Here is a 24,562-nt window from a genome sequence, read left to right on the forward strand (position 1 = left end):
GTATTTATTAGTAATTAAATGGTTTAAAATCATTTTTTCAACTAGACCATCAGTTTGTCAAAATTCTTGGGAGAAAACTAATAACTCAAAAACTATTGGCTTTAGGTATAAGACATGGTATACTTCTTTTATTTGTAATTTAAGACTCTAAAAATATTCAATATATATTCTAATGAATATGTTAGATGAATCACCCTGTATATAATTAAAAAATAATAATGGTAAACTGTAAGTTATCTGTGGCAATATTTTTTTTAATAATATTGATAATGATGCTTTCAACTTTAGAGCTTTAATAACATTTTTAAAAAAAGCTTTTTCAATAAAATTAACAATATTTATTCTGAATCCGTGTATTTTTATTGTTGTACATATTTAATTTATTTATTTATAATGTTTTTTGACTTAAGTTAGGTTAGGAACCATTAAGAGCCACTTGTTTGATAAAAGACTTACTTTAAAGAATATATTAAATTATACCCTAATACGTATTACATAGTATTATATGACATAAATAAAATAATAAACAACAATGTTATAATATATTTTATTATTTGCGGGACTTCCCCGTAATGGATGTACATTCTAACCTCACAAATTATTGTATATAATTTTCTTATGTAGTTATTAGCAATTAAATGGTTAAAAATCATTTTTTCAACTAGTAGATCAAATTATAAAAATCATTTACACAAAAACTCATTGGTTTCGTAGCTATATATTCAATGTAGTGATGTAACTAGTGATTGAAACAAATATTAAAATGTACATTTTTCCTTTTTGTCTGTTACGAATAAGTCGTTGGCTACAATTTGTTGTACATTGTCTAGCACGAGATTTACTCCGTTAGTTTTTAAGTCGATTAATTATTAACTTTATGTTTTTTACTCTTCTCATCCAGATTATTATACATTTGTGATAGTGCGCAGTGTCGGCAAACATATTATTAATTACGTCGGTGTTGAGCTTTTTTTTAATGAATATTCTTTTTGTTTTAAGTAGTCCTGGTTTATTTGTAAATTTTTTTATATATCTGCAACTATAGGTATATCCTATTTTAGACATTCCTGCTGCAACACCTTAAACCAAGTATACCATGTAGTCTTTTATAGTTTTAACATGTTTACCTATATTTTGTATATTATCAAATAAATATTTTTAAGATAGTTCTCATTATTCCTTTACTAATCCCCATTCTTACTTGATAAAAGTCTATATTGTATGCCTAATACAGTACTACGACATTAATTGAGAAATTCTGAATAAAGAGAATTATTTATAAACAAAATTTATTTATTTCCCTTGCCAGATCTTTTAACTATTCATTTTTTTACCTTAGAGACACTTTTTTGATTGCTCTGGCTAATCTTTATTTGTCATATCCTAGAGGAATATTCTATAAAATGTCTCTATATACCAAACAGTCCACTTAACTAATAATTCATTTAATGGTACTATATCATGCCAAGGAAAGGAATTTTCCTCCACCGTATCTCAAAGTTTTTATAGTGTATCTGGTATCCAAACTTTTTATGAGGAGGACGATGAATGCATCTTTACTATTTGGTCTTGTTCTATTGGACATGGATTCATGACTTCGAAGTACCCTTCGCCAAAATTCTGGAGGATAATTAATACATTTTGTGCCCACTTTTAGTCTTGTTCAAGTTGATACCAATGGTTTCTTTACTGAAATATATTCTCTATTAGCTGTCCTCCTTCCATTTCTCTGCTAGATGCCTTCCTTCCATTTTTAAGCAGGCAATACATCTTGTGCCTCTTTCTAAAACCTTTATATTGTCCCAGATTTTCTGACATATTTGATAAACTCGTGGCTGTAGTTCTTCCAAATATAAAAGAAATCTAAAAGGTATAAATCAGTCAACTCTACAGGACTCAATATAGATCAACCTCTTCCTATTCATCCTCGTTAAAATGTCTCAAACAGCAAAGAACAAGGGAGTTGAGCATCATCATGTTGGAAATAAATCTTTATTTGCCATATCCGAGAGGAATATTCACTAAAATGTCTCTATATTCCAATTTGTAATGGTTCTATATCATGCCAAGGAAAGAAACACAAACCAAAACATTTCCTTCACCGTATCTCAAACCTTTTATAGTGTATCTGGGATCCAAACTTTTATGAGGAGGACGATGAATGTATTTTTACCATCTGATCTTGTTCTATTGAACATGGATTCATCACTTCAAAGTACCCTTCGCCAAAATTCTGGAGGATAATTAATACATTTTGTGCTCACTTTTAGTCTTGTTTAAGTTAATACCAATGGTTTCTTTACTGAAATATATTCTCTACTAGCTGTCCTCCTTTCATTTCTAAGAAGGCACTACATCTTTGTGCCTCTTTCTAAAACCTTTATATTGGCCCAGATTTTCTGACATATTTGATAAACTCGTGGCTGTAGTTCTTCCAAATATAAAAGAAATTTAAAAGGTGTAAATCAGTCGACTCTACAGGACTCAATACAGATCAACGTTCCTATTCATCCTTGTTAAAATGTCTCCAACAGCAAAGAAAAAGGGAGTTCGAGCACCATCATGCTGGAAGTAAATCTTTATTTGCCATATCCGAGAGGAATATTCTCTAAAATGTCTCTATATACCAAACAGTCAATTTTACTAATAATTTTTTGTAATGGTTCTATACCAAGCCAGGGAAAAGAACTTCAAACCAAAACTTTTCCTCCATCGTATCTCAAAGTTTCTATAGTGTATCTGGGATCCAAACTTTTATGAGGAGGATGATGAATGTATTTTTACCATCTGATCTTGTTCTATTGAACATGGATTCATCACTTCAAAGTACCCTTCGCCAAATTTCTGGAGGATAATTAATACATTTTGTGCCCACTTTTAGTCTTGTTTGAGTTGGTACCAATGGTTTGTTTACTGAAATTTATCCTCGGCTAGTTGCCTTCCTTGAACTCTTTCTAAAGTCTTCAAATTTGCCCACATATTTGATAAACTTTTAACTGTAGCTCCTCCACACATAAAAGAAATCTAAAGGGATTAAATCGGGCGAGCTTGCAGGACACTATACAAATCAACCTTTTCCTATTCACCCTTGTGCTAAGAAAAAGTGAGTTGGAGGACCATCATGCTGGAACCAAATGATCAACCAATAGGCTCAGCAAAAAAGTGGCAAGATTTTTTCAAGTTTCCATTGTATCTGAACATAAAAAAATTATCCAATTGTGTTACGTGACTTTAGTCACATTTGTGATCATATTTTTGTTACTTCTATTTATTCATATACAATGTTTATGTTTATAAATGATATTAAAAAATATATTTAAGTTAAGTTGGTTTTTTCTTAGAATGATTTTAAAATATTATTAAATTTTAGTTTGTAAATATTTAATATTTAATATACAATTGATAAATGAAAGAATTTTTGCCGTTTAGTCGGAAAGTTTTTTACGTTGTTATCTTATGTTTGTGATTGCGTTCATTTTGAAGTGCATAATTTTAAAACAGCAACGTTTTGAACTCCCTAAAATATTTAACTCAGTTTCTCTTCACATTTTCAACTTCAAAGAGGTACGCCGAAAATTTCGAAATCAAAACAGTGAATTGGTTAAATTTAAGGAACAAAAATTTAAATGGAAGGCAAAAAAAAAACGCATTAGCGAAATTATGATGTAAGCAAAGCAAATTTTCCACATATTTCAATTAAAACGAGCTGATATTACGTTGACCTCAGTCCGCGTTTTCAAAATATTAATTCCCGATAAGAGATTTACCCGCAAACCATATATAAACTAAATCGTCTCGTCCAAACACCATCAGTTCCATTCAACCACCAACATGAGAGTACTCGTAAGTGTCCCCGTTGGCCGTGGTGGCGTTGCAATCACTTAACTTCCATTTCACAGGGCCAAGACAGGACAATCAGCATCATCGACCCGTCGGAAATCCACCGTCCGGAGCCGAAATTCGCCAAGAAACCCGTCGAGAAGTTCCGTGACTACACCGTGGACGAGAACGATCCGATCAAGGAGCGGGTACGCAGGACCTACAAGGAGATGCACACGCACCAGACGGTGGACTTCGTCCTGTCCAAGATCGACGAGTGGACCAAGTTCGACCACTTCAAGGCGACGATGCGCCAGGCCCTGGAACGTCTCAACGAGCTGGTGGACGAGAGCGATCCGGACGTGGACATCCCCAACATCGTGCACGCCTTCCAGACGGCCGAACGCATCAGGAAGGACCACCCGGACGACGACTGGTTCCACCTCACGGGGCTGATACACGACGCGGGCAAGGTGTTGGCCTTCTACGACCAGCCTCAGTGGTGCGTCGTCGGTGACACCTTCGTCGTCGGCTGCGAGTGGAGCGACAACATCGTCTACAGGGACACGTCCTTCGTCGACAACGAGGACGGTCAAAACCCCAAATACAAGTAAATCCCCGACTCATACGTTGTCTGAACTGAATAACTCATTGAACATTTTAGCACCAAGTATGGTATTTACAAGCCGAATTGCGGCCTGGACAACCTGCTGATGTCCTGGGGCCACGACGAATATCTGTACAGGGTCTTGGTGCACAACAACACCAAACTACCAAAGCAAGCCCTGAACATGATACGTTTCCACAGCTTCTACCCGTGGCACTCCGGCGGTGATTACTCCCATCTTTTGAAAGACGAAGACGAGGAAACGAGACAGTCGGTTCTCAAATTCAAGTAAGCAATTAAATTAGTATTACAATATAGTGATTTGTATTCACTTAATATAATGGTAAAGGTCATTATCGTCATAGTTGATAAGGGTTGCTTAATCTTGACCTAATCCAAAACAACTGGTTTAGGTAATACTTTAACTGGATTTGTGCTTGTTTTGCAGCCAATACGATTTGTACACTAAGAGTGCTGAAATTCCTGACATCGAGAAATTGTGGCCTTACTACGAAAGTCTCATTGAAAAGTACATTCCGGGTGTTTTGGAATGGTGAATGGTCTTTGTGTGTTGTACAAGAGGCACATTTATTGATATTTTATGTATAATCATGGAAATATATACAAAATATTATTTTAACCGTCCTCTATATTCTTATTTTATTTTATTGTATTTTCTTTATCTGTATTATAAAATTCTAAAAATATTATTATATAAGACAGTAATAAATATATTGCTGTCTTATTATCGTTTTGTTTTGTAAATATGATTTTGTTATAAAAAATCAATTATAAGTGCTTTTGGAATATTTCAAATATTCTTTTTTGTATTAACAAAAATAAACTATTATTTTGACAATCATATTTTGTATATTTTATTAATAAATAGATATATTAATCTATCTATTTTATTTAAAAAAAATTAAATATTCATTCATAAGTGCTTTTGAAATGTTTGAGACCTTGTTTTTTCTTTAATCATTTATATGATTTTATATGATATTCTTTAAGTTTTTTTTTCTGACTTTTATACATTTTTAACATCAATAAACTTACTAAATATATACAAACTATTATTTTAACTGTTTTATGCTGTATATTATTACTTATTTTATTGTATTTACTTTAACTGTATTATAAGATTATAGAATGATTATTTCATTAATGAATTATTCTCTTATTATCTATTTATTTTGTTAATTTTTTTCTAAATAAATAAAAACTTGATTTATCAGTGCAAAATATTTGAGATCATTAAATTATATACAAATAATTTTATCTTTCTAGTTTTTATTACTTGTTATTCTAATGCATTTTATTAACTATTGTATAAAATCCTTTAATAATTACTTCATTAATAAATAATATATTACTATCTTATTTGTTTTGTAAATATATATAATGATTTTGTAATAAAATATCAACCATAAGTGCTTTTGAAATATTTGAGATCTTATTTTTTGTTTAATCACTTATATGATTGATATAATAATTAAAATATATACAAACTATTATTTTTCCCTTTCTAGTCTTTATTATTCTAATGTAATTTGATTAACTATAGTCTAGAATCCTTTAATAATTATTTTATTAATAAATAATACATTTTTGTCTTATTATTTATTTGTTTTGTTAATATGTATAATTTTGTAATAAAATATCAATCATAAATGCTTTTGAAATCTTATTTTTTGAATTTATATGATTGATATAAGATTTTATATGATATTCTTTGTTTTTTTTTTTGGCTTATTTAAGTTGTTTATACATTTACATTTTTACACCAATAATCTTACTTACTTATTTACTAAATTTATACAAACTATTATTTTAACTGTCTTGTGTTGTATATTACTATTTATTTTATTATATTTATTTTAAGTATATTATAAGATAATAAAATGCTAATAAATTATTTTTTTATTGTCTATTTATTTTGTTATTTATTTTTTTTTTTTCAAAATAAATAATAAAAACTTCATTTAACAGTGCGAAATATTTGAGATGTATAATCATTAAAATATATATAAACTATTATTTTTACCTTTCTAGTCTTTATTACTTGTTAATCTAATGTATTTTGATTAACTATAGTATAAAATCCTAATAATAAATAATATATTACAGTCTTATTGTTTATGTTTTTTGACTTATGTAAGGTGTTTATACATTTTTAACATTAATAAACTTCATTAATAAATTATTTTCTTATTATCTATTTCAATCAAAATAATTTACATATAGATTAGATTTTTAATAACATTTTTCTCTATATACTTTGTTAAAACTGAAGTCTGGCAACTATGCTGTCTAAAATCTTGCGCTTAACATATTCCTTATAATCGCGTATTATGCAATATTACCAAAATAAAATAGAATTAAAATTAACTTAATGTTTTATTTATTAATGTAGCATAATCCTAATAGAAGAAAGGTAAGTAAATGTAAATAATTAAAAACTCGAAATGCTGTATGTCACTAGTAACACTGGCGTCATCTATCGCACATGGGTTAAATTATTGAAAAATATAATTACAGATTCCTTTTATTTAAACTACTTGAATTTACTGAATATGTATAGAGGGCCTTTTGGTGGCATTTGTTTTTAGGTAAGATTTTTATATATTTGTCCGTAATTATTATCTTCATTATTAAAAACTTTAGACAAAATCAAATTTGTGAAAAGTAACTATCGTCGTTTAACATTTTAGTAGGGTTAATTAAAAACACAATAAATAGATTCATTTTTCCGTGGAAATATTTTATTTGAATTCTATTTTATTGAATAAAGGTATGAAAAATATATTTTTTAATATTAACGTTAATTCGGTAAAATTATGTTCATCCTGCCTCACTTGCCTCATCTGTGTAGACGTCACTGAATTTGAATGTAGATTTAGAATTAAAACATAGAATTAACATTTAACATATTTATTCAAACTACTGTATAAAAACTAAACATATAAAATAAGTCTAACAAATAGTAGTAAAGAATTTAAATAATTTAAATGCATTAGATCTAATCTATTAACACAAATATAACAATTACTGTTGACAATCCTCTTTTCACCAACCACTTTGTTCTTATTCCTCTTCTTTTAACCGAATATAAAAAAACAGACATTAAATTATATATATTTACATAGTAAAGCGAACGGTTACACCTTAAAATTAATATTTACAATACAATCAACAATTAAAATAACTTCAACCATTAGTGTCAGACTCCTCTTTCACCTCGACAACTCTAACGTCAAGCCCGTTGGCATCGTCGGCGAAAATCGGCATCTCCTCCTCCAAATCGACGTCGGTGTGCATGGCCAGAAACTCCGCGTGCTTCGACTGCACCAACGTCGAGCGTCGCGCCTTCAAACGCGTCAGGTCCTGCAGTATCCGCCTCCGTGCGTTTATAAACCAATTCTCCACCTGCAATAAAGTCAAATTGGTTTGAATCATCAGTTGCTGTTTCTCCTGGTCAGTCGGATACGGATGCTGCAACAGATCACCAAATTATTATCCGCACGCGCCGTTCGGATCGACGTCGCGTTAACACTTACGTCCGTGTGCTTGAACAGCCACTTCTTCAGGTGGTTCTTCGCCTTCGTCGGCAGGTGCGGCCGCTTCGTCAGTATGGCCTTCACCTCCTCCGGCCTGGAATCTGTGTACGCAAATCAAATTAAAACGGTCATGACTACGGATCAGTGAACGCAACCTTTGCAGCACTTGGTGTTGTGCCTCCTGAGCAGCTGCAGGGAGCGGAACGTGCCGCCGCAGAAGTTGCACACGTAGTCCTCGCCGAAGTGGCCGTGCTGTTCGGCCCGGTGGGCCGCCATCAGTGTGGGGTTGACGAACTGCTCGTTGCAGCCGTTGGCCATGCAGCAGTACAGACGTTTGTGCTCGGTCTTGGTGTCCTCCGGTTCATAGCTGCCAATTGGACTTTTGTGATGTGGTGACTCGAGTTTAGTCGGGATTGATTCGTTTTTGACCAGCACCACTTCCTGTATCACGTCGTCCGTGAGCTTTTTGTGTTGGATTTCCAGCTCGGGTTGTGGTTGGGGTGGCTGTTTTAGGTGGTTGTAACGTTTGCCGTGGTCCAAGTTGGCCAGGGCGCTGAGATTGTACTCCTCGCCGCTCGGTTGCGACTCGACGTGTTTCCTGATCTTCTCCTCCACTTCGAGGCATTTTGTTTTGAAGTCGTAGGCCAGTCTCAAGGCCTGCCGGCACATGTTACATATCACTGGGTTGGGGATCAAATCAAGGGCCTAAAAAACTAGGTGTGAACTAAACTAATTCGGTCACGTATCGGTACCGTTACCATCTCCGGTATGCAGGTGGTTAGTTGGTCTCTGTACGGCATGAAGCCCGAATAGGATTCGACTGCGTTCACGTTGAAATATTTGGAGCCCCGTTGCAAACGCACGAGACACAATCGGCACACTTTCGGCATGATTTTGACGGAGTTTGTACGTGGTTTTTGGGGCAATGTTACTTTGACATTTTCACAGCAATGTCGAAATGTCAACGTAAATGTCAATCCCACCAAAACAACAACAAAAGGCTTTGGGGCATTTTTGAATTTGCATATGGGAAAATTTTTAAAGTTTTTCATTTAAGATTTAATTGGTTGATTTTTAATAAAATGTTTATGTAGGATTTACGAGTTTATTTGTAAATAACAGGTATTGTTTTGACAGCTGTCAAAATCTTCAGATGTTATGTCATAAGTAAGTTCAAATTTAAATAACGTTTATTATAAATAGTAAATAAGTTTATTATAAATAAAGTGTAATAATTAATTACCCACAGTTTAATTAAAAAAGTGAGTAAAGTCATTAAAAGATGTTTAAAGTGAAGTATTTTATCTGCTTTAATTGTTTATTTTTCTATTACCTATTAACAAAATAATTGATTAATTAAAAAATTTGGATACTTTATCAAAACATAAAAAAAAAAAAAATAAACAACTTTTATCCATTGGGGAATACAACAAGTTGCTCGTTTTTTAATTTAAGGCCTCGTATTTGTCTATATTGTTTCTAAAAGTTGATAAAATTTTGCTTTTTGTTATCAAAAATACTGAAATAAAAAATATAATTTTGTTTAGACAGCTATCAAAATACTAAATTTAAGGTAAGTATTTAATTAATCTATGTTTTAGGCAGCAGCGGCCACACAATTATGTAAATGATTATATTGACATAATTTTAATATTAAAAATCACATTTTTTAAGTTTTTATTATTTAAAATAAAATGTAACTTAATACTTAAACTAAGGTAGGTGGATAATATCTTGTATGACAGTTTTATATTAAATTTCAGTGTATATGATGTGCGCAAGTTCTTCAGAGGCACTTTCTTATTTCCTTTTAACAAAATAACTGATTAATTAAAAAAGTCGAATACTTTAACAAAATATAAAATAAAATTACCACTCTACACTTTTAATGAACATAAATATTGAAAATTTTATTATTGTAACACTTATTAAACAGCTTTTATCCATTTGGAGAGACAATAAATTGCTTGTTTTTTAATTTAAGGCTTCTATTTATTTATATTATTTCTAAAAGTCGATAAAATTTTACTTTTTATTATCAAAAATATTAAAATAAAGGATTTAATTTTGTTTTGACAGCTGTTAAAATACCAAATTTAAGGGTAAGTATTTAATTAATCTATATTTTAGTCAGTGGCGGTTAAACAGGTGAGTCAGTGCCTTCCTTATGTAAATGATTTTATTGACATAATTTTAATATCAAAAATCAAATTTTTTTGTATTATTATTTAACTTAATATTTAAACTAAGGAAGGAGGGTAATATCTTGTATGATAGTTTTATATTAAATTTCAGTGTATATGAAATTGTGCAGAGGCACTTTTAAATGTGCCTCTTCGTGTCAATTCATTTCAAAAGTCAATCTTGAATAATTCATTTGGTTCCAACATTCGCGCATGCGTTTTAAGGTCGGGCTATTATATTAATGGGAGGGGAGCGAGGCGTGTCTTTAACCAATGAGATAACTCCAAACCGACAAACTCCCGAGGTTCCCGAAGATTGCCGATTTGTCAATTACAAAAATTACTTGTTTTATTAAATAAATGTGTTAACCAATTTAAATTACTATACATACTATACAATGTGGCTCTCTAGATTAAGCTACCAGTGATTTTAGTACTTAGTTTATCACATTAGAAGGAACCAAAGGAGAAAATTATTTATTTAAAATTAATTAAATTCTCAAGTTCAGAATTAGACTGAAACAACAACGATTGCAAAAAAATACTTTATTAACCATAAACATCTTCATTCATTATCACAGGACAAACAACACACTCAAAGAAGTCAACACGCACCACGGGGATTCCCGTACTTCACCAGATTGGACAGTTCTATCGCGCTGTAGCCCAACAGTTGCCTCAAATCGCAGACGAACTTGTAAACGAACCGTTTCCCGTGCACCTTCGAGATCATGTCCCCGTCGTAGTAGTAGCGCAACGCCCTCGACAACTTCTCATAGTTCATGGTGGGCTTGTTCTTGCGTTCGCCCCACAAATGCGCCACCACCGCCGGATGCGTCAGCTTGAACTCGCCGTCGTTGCCTATCCACTGTATCACCGACTTGTACTGTCTGGTGGTCAGGAGTTCCAGCAGGAACTGCCACAACTGTATTTGGCCGTTGTTGCCCGACCTGTTGCCCGCACCTACGTTGGCCGATGAGTTGTCGAAGTATTTCAGGGCCGTGGAATAGTTGGACAACACCCTCGTCACCTGCAAAAACGTTTAACTATTACTTGGGGGGTCAACGGGGGGTGGATAAATTACTTTGGTTTGCTTCATTAGTTTGGGTTGTTTCTTGGTCTCGTCCCTGCGGGTCGCCACCACCTTCATTTGCCTCAACAGCTCCAAATGTGTCCAGAAAACGTCGCCGGGGTCGCTTTTGACGATGTTTTGGAAGTCCTGCAGTGTCAATTCGTACAACTGCTTGCCAGTCATTGACCAGTCTGACAGTTTTATGTGGGACAAGTTAAACTGTCTCACCGCCCATTGCACCCAATGCCTCACGTGTACGACGCTCCTAAAACCAACAATTCAGTACAACTTGTTGTGAGAAACAAACACAATTAGTACCATTCCATTGGGTTGCTCGGTATTTTAAGTTTCTCCATTTCCTTCTTGTAATTTGTGTCGACTTGCCACTGCACCACATTCTTGGCTTTTTGTTCTGAGGATCCCTCAGAAGGCTCAGGTGTTTCATCAACTTCAGCTTCTTCCTCTAACAAAACATAATATAATTATTATACTTAATATAAATGTGTTGTGTATTATTACCTCCAATATGAATATAATCTTCAGCAGGTTTTAGCACGTCAATAATATTAATCCGTTTGAAGTTGGTCTGGACTTGCACATTAACTTGTACCAATCCTTCACCTTGCACACACTGATCCACTAAATTCTTATGATCCTCCAACTAAAAAAATTAACATTCACACAGCGGCTAATAAGAATTAATAAAATAAGAGGCGTACCGGTTGTGAGCCTTGCAAAACGAAGTTATACTCAGTCAGCTTAACGTTCAATTTAGTCTCCAACAACTTCCTGAGTTTCGACAAAGGTTCCCGAATATCCATGTGTTCCATGATGTAGTGATTCTCTGGATCAGGGACAATGTTCATCAAATCTGAATCCAGTTCGTTCATTAAGTTTTGGTCGAACTCTCCGACCGCGTCTAATGTACTAATCATTCCTGCAAACAGTGTTGACTGTTACTTTTAGTTATTCGTAACTATTGTGTCATTAACCTAGTTGTGTGGGGTCCTCGAAGTGGGGCTCATCAATACTGCTGGTGGATTCTTGGGCATTGGACGTCTCCAGCTTGACACACATGTCCTGATTGTATTCCAGCATGTTTCCTTCGGAATCCACGATATACCTATGAAGTTACGAAAGTTAGATTTTGAGGTTAAAATTGTATTTTTGTTGATACCTCTTGTTGTCTTCAGATTGGGACGTGTATATTTTAAGGCCGAAATCGTCCACGCTTAAAGTGTACGTTTGCCCCCTATTACCGTCCATTATTTCAGGAAACTGTCCAAAGATACGGGAATGTAAATATTTACATCTGACATGTGTCAAAATTTTCGTACCGTTGACACAGGGGATATTTATGAAACAAAATATAATTAGACCGTCGATTGTTTTTAATTTTTTGCGTATTATTTGGGGATAAAATAATTAATTAAATAAAATATTAAATAAAATAGGGTGGTGTATTTGAATATTTCATTAAAATGTGTGCCATAGATGTTTCAAAAATAGATTACGACATGGTAAAATATTCATATAAATGGTTTTATTGGTTATTGGAAATAAATAAATCGTAATATGATGATTCATTGATAAGATTATTGGATATGATTAATTTAGTGAACTCTAATCCTAATCCAAAAAATAATATACACACAAAGTGGTAAAATCTGACAGTTGCATAACCTCAAAAATTTGGCAGCTAAACTTAACTAATCCAATTTTAGAGTAAAAATCAACTTTTTTCAACTGAATATTCCTGTGACAATTATCTCCAACCACAATTCGTGTATTGCTTTAAAAAAATAAACGGGAACAGTGAGTTTCGTTACTAACCGATTCACCAACAAAAAAAAAAAAAAAAAAAAAATAAAACATTGATTTACAAACAGAATTATGTGAGTTTCTTTGTGATAAAACTTTGTGATTTACGTTAACCCACCCGCAACACAGAATCCGAGACGGCCGCAGCACAAAGCCAAAGACAGCACAAACACGACCACAAAAACCAAAACAAAAACAAAATGTACGAGAGTCCGACGTCGTTGGAGGAGCTGTGCCTGAATTGCGTGTGCGATTCGATCACGAAATGCGCCGAGAAGGAATCAGAATACCACGAACCAGTGTGGTGGCACATGTACCACCACCGTCACCCCAATTCAACGAACCACATCAAGTTCCGCGACGACCTGTTCCTGATCAACAAAATATCGGAGAGACTGCTGCACAAATTCGTCGAGCGCGAGTCGCTCAAGGACTCGATCATGTTGCTGTTCAGCGCGAGGAACACGCGATTAAAAACGGTCCGCCTGAAAAAGGCTCGTGTCACCAAGGGCAGCATGAAAGTGCTGAACGACCACCACATCACTGACTTGGAGTGCACCGACATGCACACGATCAGCATAGGCGAGATGCTGGAGTGCATGAGTCAATGGTCGAGGGAGAACATGTCTGTTTTGTGTTTCGAACGGTGCTCCTCCATTGCCAATGAGCTGGTGCAGACTACCAATTTTAAAAACCTCAGGAGTCTCTCATTGGTCTACTCGGAATTGAATCAGGAGACTTTGTTGATGGTTTGTGAGGATTTGAGAATGTTGGAGAAGCTTGACATTTCTGGCACAAAGGTGCTGGATTTGAGTCCTGTTACTCACTTGAATCAGTTGTCTGCACTCATTATCAGTGTAAGTTTTTATTGTGTGTGTAAATTTAATAAAATAATTTATTATAAACAGATCAGCCCACAGTTTTAATTTAATACAGAATCTAATGAAACTGTTAAACTGCCTTAATCTTATACAGAATTGCTTAGGAAATTTCAGAATTGTATTATTTATATACAAAATTAATATGGAAACTTCAAAACAGGGTTATTTTCAAGCAATATATAGAATATATCACAAATGTTTTAATTATATACCTAACTGATTAGAAAGTTTTAGAATTGTCTAATTTTGTACTAAACTACTTAGGAAATTTCAGAACTGTCTTAATTTTATTCAGAATTGCTTGAAAAGTTCCAGAATTGTCTTAATTTTGTACAAAACTACTCAATAGGTTCAAGAGTTGTCTTAATTTTGTTTAGAATTGTTTAGAAAGTTTCAGAACTGTCTTAATTTTATTCGGATTTGATCGGGAAGTTTCAGAGCTGCTTTAATTTTATACAGAATTGCTTATAAAGGTTCAAATCTGCCTTAATTTTAGAGAAAATTGCCTAGAAAGTTTCAGGACTGTCTTAATTTTATACAGAATTACTTAGAAAATTTCAGAATTGTCTTAATTTTATTCAGAATTGATCGGGAAGTTTCAGAACTGTTTCAATTTTATATAGAATTGATTAGAAAGTTTCAGAACTGTCTTAATTTTATATAAAATTGCTCAAAAAGTTTCTTAATTTTATTCAGAATTGATTGGGAAGTTTTAGGGCTGTCTTAATTTTATCTAGAGTTGCTGGAAAGTTGCTAGAGAATTGCTTAGAAAGTTTCAGAACTGTCTTAATTTTATATAGAATTGCTTATAAAGTTTCAGAACTGTTTTAAATTTATGTAGAATTGTTTAGGAAGTTTCAAAACTGTCTTAATTTTATTTAGAATGCTTGAAAAGTTCCAGATTTGTCTTAATTTTGTACGTTCAACAGCTGTCTTAATTTTATTTAGAATTGTTTAGAAAGTTTCAGAACTGTCTTAATTTTATATAGAATTGTTTAGAAAGTTTCAGGACTGTTTTAATTTTATATTGAATTGCTTATAAAGTTTCAGAACTGTTTTAAATTTATATAGAATTGCTTGGAAAGTTTCAGAACTGTCATAATTTTATATAGAATTGCTTAGAAAGTTTCAAAACTGTCTTAATTTTATTCAAAATTGCTTGAAAAATTCCAGAATTGTCTTAATTTTGTACAGAATTGCTTATAAAGGTTCAGATCTGTCTTAGTTTTATAGAGAATTGCTTAGAAGGTTTCAGGAATGTCTTAATTTTATATAGTATTGCTTAAAAAGTTTCAGAACTGTCATAATTTTATATAGAATTGCTTAGAAAGTTTAAAAAACTGTCTTAATTTTATTCAGAATTGCTTGAAAAGTTACAGAATTGTCTTAACTATGTACATAACTACTTAGAAAGTTCAAGAGCTGTCTTAATTTTACTTAGAATTGTTTAGAAAGTTTCTGAACTGTCTTAATTTTATATGGAATTGCTTAGAAAGTTTCAGAATTGTCTTTATTTATTAAGAGTTGTTTGGGAAGTTTAAGAACTGTCCTTAGTTTATAGAAAGTTTTAGGACTGTTTTAATTTTAGACAGAATTGCTTAAGATATTTTAGTACTGTGTTAATTTTGTATAGAATTGCTTAAGAAGTTCCAGAAATGTTTTAATTTTATACAGAATTGCTTAGAAAGTTTTACAATTAACTTTATTTTATACAGCAATGCTTAAAAATTATATAATTCACCTAATTTTATACATAGATACTTGTTAAGTAATTTTGTGCACAATTCAGACTCTTGGAAAGATTAATAAAAGACAATCTCGATATTTTGTTTGCCAGGATCTCTACCAATTGAAAAACGTTATACCGACATTGGAAAAACTCGATCTTAAACACCTCGACGTCAGTTTGATCAGCGTAAAGGGCGAACGTTACGAACACTTCAGACCTGAAGAACTGTTAACACATCCAACGTGTCTGATGAACCTGGTTTCTCTGGATGTTTCCGGCTGGAGGGACATGGTACAAACGGAAACGCTGACTGAATTCATTGAAAGACGACCGAAAATCCGGGTGCTTGGAATGGCCATCACGTCGGGCAGTTTGGGCTGTTCGACGTCTTCCAAACTCACAATTGCCGGGTAATTATTTTTTAAGTGAACAAATTTAATTCTGAAGGTGGGGTCAAAACTGAGATTATGTTGAACGTTAAAAACTAATGTTGTAAGTTAATCGTGATTGTCTTTCAGGCTCGACTCAGAGGAGGAACTGAAGCTGACATTGAAAAAGTACGCAGATCGTTCAGGCTACGTGCAAAAGGCTCTGTATCACCTGTTTCAACTGACGAACAGTTTCAAAGCTGCCAGACCGGATGTTTTCGACCTGGTGCTGCCGGTTATGGAGGCAAATATTTATCGTTTCGGCATTCAAATGGCTGCCACCGCCTGCCTTTACAATCTTTCCAGGGGAGATTTGGCTAAGGCGATTCATCCGACTGCCTTAAGTCGCGGCGTTGGACTCACCTTACAAGTAAATTGATTTAGTTTTACCACTTTACAGATTACAAAGAAATTTCTCCGTTCCAAGAAATTAACACGCCACATCAATAATAATTGATTATTATTAATATTTAAAATATTACCTATATACTCTTAAGTTTCAGAACTGTCTTAATTTTATATAGAATTGCTTAGAAAGTTTCAGGACTGTCTTAATGTTATATAGAATTGCTTAGAAAGTTTCAGAACTGTCTTAATTTTATTCATAATTGCTCCGGAAGTTTCAGAACTGACTTAATTTTGTAAGGAAGTGCTTAGAAAGTTTCAGAATTGTTTCAATTTTATTTAGAATTGCTTAAAAAGTCTCAGAACTGTCTTAATGTTATATAGAATTGCTTAGAAAGTTTCAGAACTGTCTTAATTTTATATAGAATTAATTAGAAAGTTTCAGAACCGTCTTAATTTTATTCAGAATTGTTTCGGAAGTTTCAGTACTAACCTAATTTTATAAGGAAGTGCTTAGAAAGTTTCAGAACTCTCTTAATTTTACATGTAATTATTTAGAAAGTTTTAGAACTGTCATAATTTTATATGGAATTCCTTAGAAAGTTTCAGAACTGTCTTAATGTTATATAGAATTGCTTAGAAAGTTTCAGAACTGTCTTAATTTTATATAGAATTGAATAGAAAGTTTCAGAACTATCTTAATTTTAATCAGTATTGCTCTGGAAGTTTCAGATCTGACTTAATTTTATAACGAAGTGCTTAGAAAGTTTCATAACTGTCTTAATTTTATATAGAATTGCTTAGAAAGTTTCAGAACTGTCTTAATTTTATTCATAATTGCTCCGGAAGTTTCAGAACTGACTTAATTTTATAAGGAAGTGCTTAGAAAGTTTCAGAATTGTCTTAATTTTATTTAGAATTGCTTAAAAAGTTTCAGAACTGTCTTAATTTTATTCAAAAGTGCTCCTGAAGTTTCGGAACTGACTTAATTTTATATAGAATTGTTTAGAAAGTTTCAGAACTGTCCTAATGTTATATAGAATTGCTTAGAAAGTTTCAGAACTGTCTTAATTTTATATAGAATTGATTAGAAAGTTTCAGAATTGTCTTAATTTTATTCAGAATTGCTCTGAAAGTTTCAGATCTGACTTAATTTTATAATGAAGTGCTTAGAAAGTTTCAGAACTGTCTTAATTTTATATAGAATTGCTTAAAAAGTTTCAGAACTGTCTTAATGTTATATAGAATTGTTTAGAAAGTTTCAGTACTAACCTAATTTTATAAGGAAGTGCTTAGAAAGTTTCAGAACTCTCTTAATTTTACATGTAATTATTTAGAAAGTTTTAGAACTGTCATAATTTTATATGGAATTCCTTAGAAAGTTTCAGAACTGTCTTAATGTTATATAGAATTGCTTAGAAAGTTTCAGAACTGTCTTAATTTTATATAGAATTGAATAGAAAGTTTCAGAACTATCTTAATTTTAATCAGAATTGCTCTGGAAGTTTCAGATCTGACTTAATTTTATAACAAAGTGCTTAGAAAGTTTCATAACTGTCTTAATTTTATATAGAATTGCTTAGAAAGTTTCAGAACTGACTTAATTTTATCAGGAAGTGCTTAGAAAGTTTCAGAATTGTTTCAATTTTATTTAGAATTGCTTAAAAAGTTTCAGAACTGTCTTAATTTTATTCAAAATTGCTCCGGAAGTTTCGGAACTGACTTAATATTATATAGAATTGTTTAGAAAGTTTCAGAACTGTCTTAATGTTATATAGAATTGCTCAGAAAGTTTCAGAACTGTCTTAATTTTATATAGAATTGATTAGAAAGTTTCAGAACTGTCTTAATTTTAATCAGAATTGCTCTGGAAGTTTCAGATCTGACTTAATTTTATAACGAAGTGCTTAGAAAGTTTCATAACTGTCTTAATTTTATATAGAATTGCTTAAAAAGTTTCAGAACTCTCTTAATTTTACATGTAATTATTCAGAAAGTTTCAGAACTGTAATAATTTTATATAGAATTGCTTAGAAAGTTTCAGAATAGTCTTAATTTTATATAGAATTGCTTAGAAAGTTTCAGAACTGTCTTAATTTTATTCAGAATTGCTCCGGAAGTTTCAGAGCTGTCTTAATTTTATATTGAAATCTTAAAGTTATATAGAATTGCTTAGAAAGTTTCAACAGAAGAACATATACAAACTATTAGAGTATCTACGTGGATCTTTAAAGTATATTATTTTGCAAATTTACAAATTTCTTACACTTTTTTAGTTCCAGTTTCTTTTTATTTTTCTTTTCACCAGTGTTACACTGAACCAAACAAACAAATATGCTAAAAACCTTTGTAATTAATGTACATTAAACGTAAATAACGAACACCCCGTATAAAATTTGGTACTAATAATGATTATATGATATGATAATTCTTAGTTAAGGTGTATGCCAAACACTTGAACTTTTCAGTATCAAAATTGGTGATTTTACAGGACCATCAGAAAAAAAAATTAAGATATGGTTTCTATAAAAATTTCAGATCAGTACCTTTCCTCGATCTCCATAAATTTCTAACGAATAAGTTAGATGAATTACAATAATTTAAATAAATGCATATTAAAGTACCAATACCACAAAGTGTGATGTAAATATTGTTGTGTTTAAGGCGATGCAAATGTACCCGGAGGAGTTCCAGCTGCAAAAGAACTGCCTGCTGATACTGTGCAGCGATCGCATCCTGCAGGAGATCAAGTTCGATCGTTTCGTCTGCGCCAAACTGGTCCTCGACTCCCTATGCGCATTCCACGACATCAACATGAACCGCATGGCCGTGGCCATCTGCGGCATCCTGGCGGCCAAAGTAAGACCCACAACTTACTGCTGGACAACATTATTCGAATGTTATTTTCAGGTGACGACAGAGGAGACGTCGGAACTGGGGGCGAACCCGCAGTACATGCGCAAGCTGCTGTCGATGGTGCAGACGAGAGTGGCCAACTCCATGGCCGACATCACGCTGAAGTTCACGTTGAGCACGCTGTGGAACCTGACCGACGAGTCCGCGTCCACGTGTACCGTGTTCCTGGACCACGGCGGTGCGTTTCTGTTCCTGGAGGTGTTGCGCACGTTCCGCAACGACAGCGCCATCGAAACCAAAGTTCTGGGGTTGTTGAACAACATTTCGGAAGTGGCCAGGTTTGTTGTTAAGGGTTTATTATGATCCAACTTGCTTGCGGAATGTATCTAAAGTAATTTTTGTAAAAATTTCATTTTTGTTTCATTCTGTACCAGAATTGTTTATCTAAAATTGTTTAAATGCCTTTTAGAACGTTTTAAAGAACTGTCTTATTTTTATACAGAATTGTATAAAAAGTTTTAGGACTGTCTTAATATTATGCAAAATTGCTTAAAAAGTTTCAAAACTGTCTTAATTTTATAAGGAATTGCTTATAAAGTTTCAGAACTGTCTTAATTTTATATAGAATTGCTTAGAAAGCTTCAGAACTGTCTTAATTTTATATAGAATTGATTAGAAAGTTTCAGAACTGTCTTAATTTTATATAGAATTGCTTAGAAAGTTTCAGAATTGTGTTAATTTTATGCAGTATTGCTCCGGAAGTTTCAGAACTGTCTTAATTTTATTCAGAATTGCTCTGGAAGTTTCGAAATTGACTTAATTTGATAAGGAGTTGCTTAGAAAGTTTCAGAACTGTCTTAATATATATAGAATTGCTTAGAAAGTTTCAGAACTGTCTTAATTTTATATAGAATTGATTAGAAAGTTTCAGAACTGTCTTAATTTTATATAGAATTGCTTAGAAAGTTTCAGAATTGTCTTAATTTTATGCAGAATTGCTCCGGAAGTTTCAGAACTGTCTTAATTTTATATAGAATTCATTAGAAAGTTTCAGAACTGACTTAATTTTATTCAGAATTGCTCCGGAAGTTTAAGAACTGTCATAATTTTATATAGAATTGCTTAGAAAGTTTCAGAACTGTTTTAATTTTATAAGGAATTGTTTAGAAAGTTTCAGAATTGTCTTAATTTTATGCAGAATTGCTCCGGAAGTTTCAGAACTGTCTTAATTTTATTCAGAATTGCTCTGGAAGTTTCAGAACTGACTTAATTTGATAAGGAATTGCTTAGAAAGTTCCAGAACTGTCTTAATTTTATATAGAATTGCTTAGAAAGTTCCAGAACTGTCTTAATTTTATATAGAATTGCTTAGAAAGTTTCAGAACTGTCATAATTTTATATAGAATTGCTTAGAAAGTTTCAGAACTGTTTTAATTTTATATGGAATTGTTTAGAAAGTTTCAGAATTGTCTTAATTTTATGCAGAATTGCTCTGGAAGTTTCAGAACTGACTTAATTTTATTCAGAATTACTCCGGAAGTTTAAGAACTGTCATAATTTTATATAGAATTGCTTAGAAAGTTTCAGAACTGTCTTAATTTTATATAGAATTGATTAGAAAGTTTCAGAACTGTCTTAATTTTATTTAGAATTGCTCCGGAAGTTTCAGAACTGACTTAATTTTATTCAGAATTGCTCCGGAAGTTTCAGAACGGACTTAATTTTATAAGGAATTGCTTAGAAAGTTTCAGAACAGTCTTTATTTTATACAGAATTGTTTCTAGAATTAGAGATAGAATTATATCTCCAAAGTTGTTGTATAGTCTGTTAACAACATTTAATTCAAAAATTATTACTCTAATCTTGTTTTATAGGTCTTTTAGAACAAGTAAATATAGAATGTTTAAACTATAAATACTCTCATATAAAAAAGTGAATTTATAAAATATATTTAGAGGAAACTAAAAGTTATTACAATTATATTCCTGCAGACATTATTCTTGACTTTGGTAGTTTTTTCTTTTAATAATTTAGCTAAAAGGTTTGTTAACAACATTTAATTCAAAAGTTATTACTATAAGGTTGGTTAATAGGTTCTTTAGAACGGCTTCAAATAAAAGCAGAATGTTTAAACTATAAATATCTCATATAAAATTGAATTTATAAAATATATTTAGAGAAATTTAAAACTCAGTACAATTATATTCCTACAGACATTATTCTTAACTTTGGTATTTTCGTGTTTTAATAATTTAGCTAAAAGGTTGGTTAACAACATTTAATTCAAAAGTTGTTACTCTAAGGTTGGTTAATAGGTTCTTTAGAACGTCCTCAAGTAAAGGCAGAATGTTTAAATTATAAATACTCTCATATAAAAATGAATTTATAAAATATATTTAGAGGAAATTAAAACTTATTTCATTTATATATTTTCGTGCATTATTCTTGACTCTGAACTTTCATGTTTTAATAATTAGGCTAAAAAGTTTGTTAACAACACTATCTCTATCTCTTAGAAATGAATATGATTATTAATCATATTGTTTTAAGGTTGAGGCAGCATCTGATGTTCGACCCTTTGATGACGGAGCTGGCATCCCTCTTAAGTTCCGAGAACATCGACGTCAGCTATTTTGCCGCAGGAATCGTGGCCCACCTGGCCTCGGACGGCGACCAACGTTGGGGCGTCTGTATCCACACGCGCCAAGAGATGCTGGACAGACTGCTAAAAGTGATCACCGAGTGGCGGGATCCGGAAGGCGAAATGGTCGCCTACCGCAGCTTCCGACCCTTCTATCCTCTACTTAAAGTCGACATGGACCACCAGATACAGCTGTGGGCCGTGTGGGCGATACACCACGTCTGCACCAAGAATCGTACGTCCCAACACGTTTAATAAGCGTTTAACTAATTAATTGTGTTGCAGCCGAACGTTACTGTCCGATGATGCAGGAGGAGAACGGTCACCTGTTGCTCAGGGACCTGGTTACGGCCGTCAACACGAACCCGAAAATCGTCGAGCTCTGTTCGAAAGTGCTGGACACGCTCGAGTCCAGGAACACCTGAATGCCGGATTGTTTTCGCGTACTGTGATCGAACCGCCTGTTTTTTTCGTGTCTCCGTGCACCGCTTTCAAGTACCACCCGCACCACGGATGTCATGACGGGATTATTTATTAATTAATTAGGAATGCACGCTCTCTGGTTTTCTATTTTTGTTTTGCGTGGACGTTGCCGCCGTTCTCGTTCCATTTGAGTCTAACTTATATATTTTATTTAATGGTTGACTAATTGATTGTGCCAATGTATATTTTAATGTGACCATCGTGGTCTAATTCTGTCTTGGGGTTAGGCCGTTTTTTTGGAGATTGTTGTTAGTGGTAACTACAAATAAAATGCTAGTCAAAATATATGGATATTGTTAAATTGTTTGTTTTATTTAGTAAAAAATATATAAAATGTATTTTTGCAGACGTTTAAACTAGCAAAAACAGAAGAATTCTTGGGAATTACAGACAATTAAATAAACATAATTTGTTTATGAAGATTATACCTGTAAGGATATAATTTAATTCTGATTAAAATAACTTGGATTTCGTTTATACCTCTTCATACATTGTTACTGTGATTTAGTAATTTAGCCAAAAACAACACTTAACTTAAAAAGATCTTTGAACCAATGCCAATCTACCCATAATTAAAATTAATATTTTTAATACAATTTTAGAGAAAATTTATTTTTTTATATTTATAGTCCTACAGACATTATTCTTAGCTCTTATAGTTTAATGATTTGATAATTTTATGTATTTTTGAACACCTTCAAGGGATGAAAGCATATTTTAAATATAAATGTTATAATAAAAAATATACTTTAACGTTTCAATATTTAAATACTTTATTTATTTATTAATTATTCTCTACGAACATTTGGAAGATTGAGTTTAATTGAGATTCTTTATTGTTTAAAACAATTTTTCTTCATAAGTATGTTGAAATAAAAACCATATATAATGAAATAATTCTTAAAAATTTACTTAAATTATAAAATTGAATAATTATGAATAATGTTTGTATGAATAGAACATAAGGGCATTTATTTTTCTTTAAAAACATTTTAGTTTAGTTAATTTAATAATAAAATATTTTTTCGGTAAACATGTATTATAAATTTTATTTTAATTAAGACAATTATTATTTTAAGTACGTTTTTCCCTTAAAATGTAAAAGAAGAAAATTGTATTACACAATAAAATAAGAATAAAATAAAATAAAAAAAAATATTTTTATTCATAAATTATCAAGACTAATCTTCCATTTCTCATTTAAATTATTCAGTTCAGTTAATTTAATAATAAAATATTAATTTTCCTCTAAACATATTATATAAATTATATTTTAATTTAGACAATTTTTACTTAAAATGTAAAAAAAGAAGGAACATATTTTGAATTTTTGATTAAAATAGGAATAAAACAGCATACACAATATTTTTATAAATAAAATATCAAGACTAAGAATAAGGTATCTGTTTCTCATCTAAACTATTCAGTTTCAATAATTTATCATTAATATATAAATATTTCTTGAAACATATTTTATAAATTATATTTAAATTAAGGCGATTTTAACTTTAAATACTTTTTTCTTCAAAATATCAATAATATATGAATATTTCTTGTAATATATTTTATAAATTATAATTACATTAAGACAATTTTCACATTAAATACCTTTTTTCTTAAAAATATGATAGAAGAAGGAACATATTTTGAATTTTTGAATAAAATAGGAATAAAACAGCATACACAATATTTTTATTAATAAATTATCAAGACAAAGAATAAGATATTTTCTATTTCTCAACTAAACTATTCAGTTTTATTAATTTATTAATAAAATATAAATATTTCTTGAAACATATTTTATAAATTATATTTAAATTAAGACAATTTTAACATTAAATACCTTTTTTCTTCAAAATATAAAAGAAGAAGAAACTTATTTTAAATTTTTGAATAAAATAGGAATAAAACAGCATACACAATATTTTTATTAATAAATTATCAAGACAAAGAATAAGATATCTTCTATTTCTCATCTAAACTATTCAGTTTCATTAATTTATTAATAAAATATAAATATTTCTTGAGACATATTTTATAAATTATATTTAAATTGAGACAATTTTAACATTAAATACTTTTTTCTTCAAAATATAAAAGAAAGAACATATTTCGAATTTTTGAATAAAATAGGAATAAA

The 24,562-nt window shown here is 31.6% G+C and overlaps 4 protein-coding genes across 6 annotated transcripts; 2 read left to right on the top strand and 2 right to left on the bottom strand.

The window, feature by feature from the left end:
• The first annotated feature begins 3,816 nt into the window (after positions 1-3,816).
• Positions 3,817-5,311, top strand: LOC109604078 (inositol oxygenase). Its single transcript, XM_020020613.2, has 4 exons — positions 3,817-3,843; positions 3,900-4,429; positions 4,484-4,714; positions 4,875-5,311. Exons 1-4 carry the CDS (start codon positions 3,832-3,834, stop codon positions 4,981-4,983), a joined length of 882 nt encoding a protein of 293 aa, XP_019876172.1. The 5' UTR covers positions 3,817-3,831; the 3' UTR covers positions 4,984-5,311.
• Positions 5,312-7,341: 2,030 nt separating this feature from the next.
• Positions 7,342-9,060, bottom strand: LOC109604079 (uncharacterized). 2 transcript variants are annotated; one of them, XM_049968471.1, is made up of 4 exons: positions 8,742-9,060; positions 8,139-8,688; positions 7,984-8,084; positions 7,342-7,852 (listed from the first exon to the last, which is right to left on the bottom strand). In XM_049968471.1, the coding sequence occupies exons 1-4, from the start codon at positions 9,033-9,035 to the stop codon at positions 7,634-7,636; spliced, it is 1,164 nt and encodes a 387-aa protein (XP_049824428.1). In that variant the 5' UTR covers positions 9,036-9,060; the 3' UTR covers positions 7,342-7,633. The 2 variants fall into 2 exon arrangements, with proteins under 2 accessions (XP_049824428.1, XP_019876173.2); XM_020020614.2 differs by having other exon boundaries at positions 7,342-7,918; positions 8,742-9,057.
• A 1,637-nt stretch (positions 9,061-10,697) lies between these two features.
• Positions 10,698-13,301, bottom strand: LOC109607717 (DNA-binding protein Ets97D). Of its 2 annotated transcripts, XM_020024193.2 has the most exons (8): positions 13,178-13,301; positions 12,416-12,550; positions 12,231-12,361; positions 11,958-12,175; positions 11,758-11,899; positions 11,557-11,701; positions 11,251-11,503; positions 10,698-11,196 (listed from the first exon to the last, which is right to left on the bottom strand). In XM_020024193.2, exons 2-8 carry the CDS (start codon positions 12,502-12,504, stop codon positions 10,771-10,773), a joined length of 1,404 nt encoding a protein of 467 aa, XP_019879752.1. In that variant the 5' UTR covers positions 12,505-12,550; positions 13,178-13,301; the 3' UTR covers positions 10,698-10,770. The 2 variants fall into 2 exon arrangements, with proteins under 2 accessions (XP_019879752.1, XP_049824520.1); XM_049968563.1 differs by lacking the exon at positions 13,178-13,301 and having other exon boundaries at positions 12,416-12,638.
• Positions 13,260-22,723, top strand: LOC109604087 (protein zyg-11 homolog B). The gene is made up of 7 exons (XM_020020621.2): positions 13,260-13,916; positions 15,778-16,079; positions 16,188-16,467; positions 19,107-19,301; positions 19,353-19,636; positions 21,849-22,174; positions 22,225-22,723. Exons 1-7 carry the CDS (start codon positions 13,260-13,262, stop codon positions 22,362-22,364), a joined length of 2,184 nt encoding a protein of 727 aa, XP_019876180.2. The 3' UTR covers positions 22,365-22,723.
• The last annotated feature ends 1,839 nt before the right edge of the window (positions 22,724-24,562 follow it).

This window comes from Aethina tumida, chromosome 6 (genome assembly GCF_024364675.1).
Source record: "Aethina tumida isolate Nest 87 chromosome 6, icAetTumi1.1, whole genome shotgun sequence".
In the NCBI taxonomy this organism is placed as follows: domain Eukaryota; kingdom Metazoa; phylum Arthropoda; class Insecta; order Coleoptera; family Nitidulidae; genus Aethina; species Aethina tumida.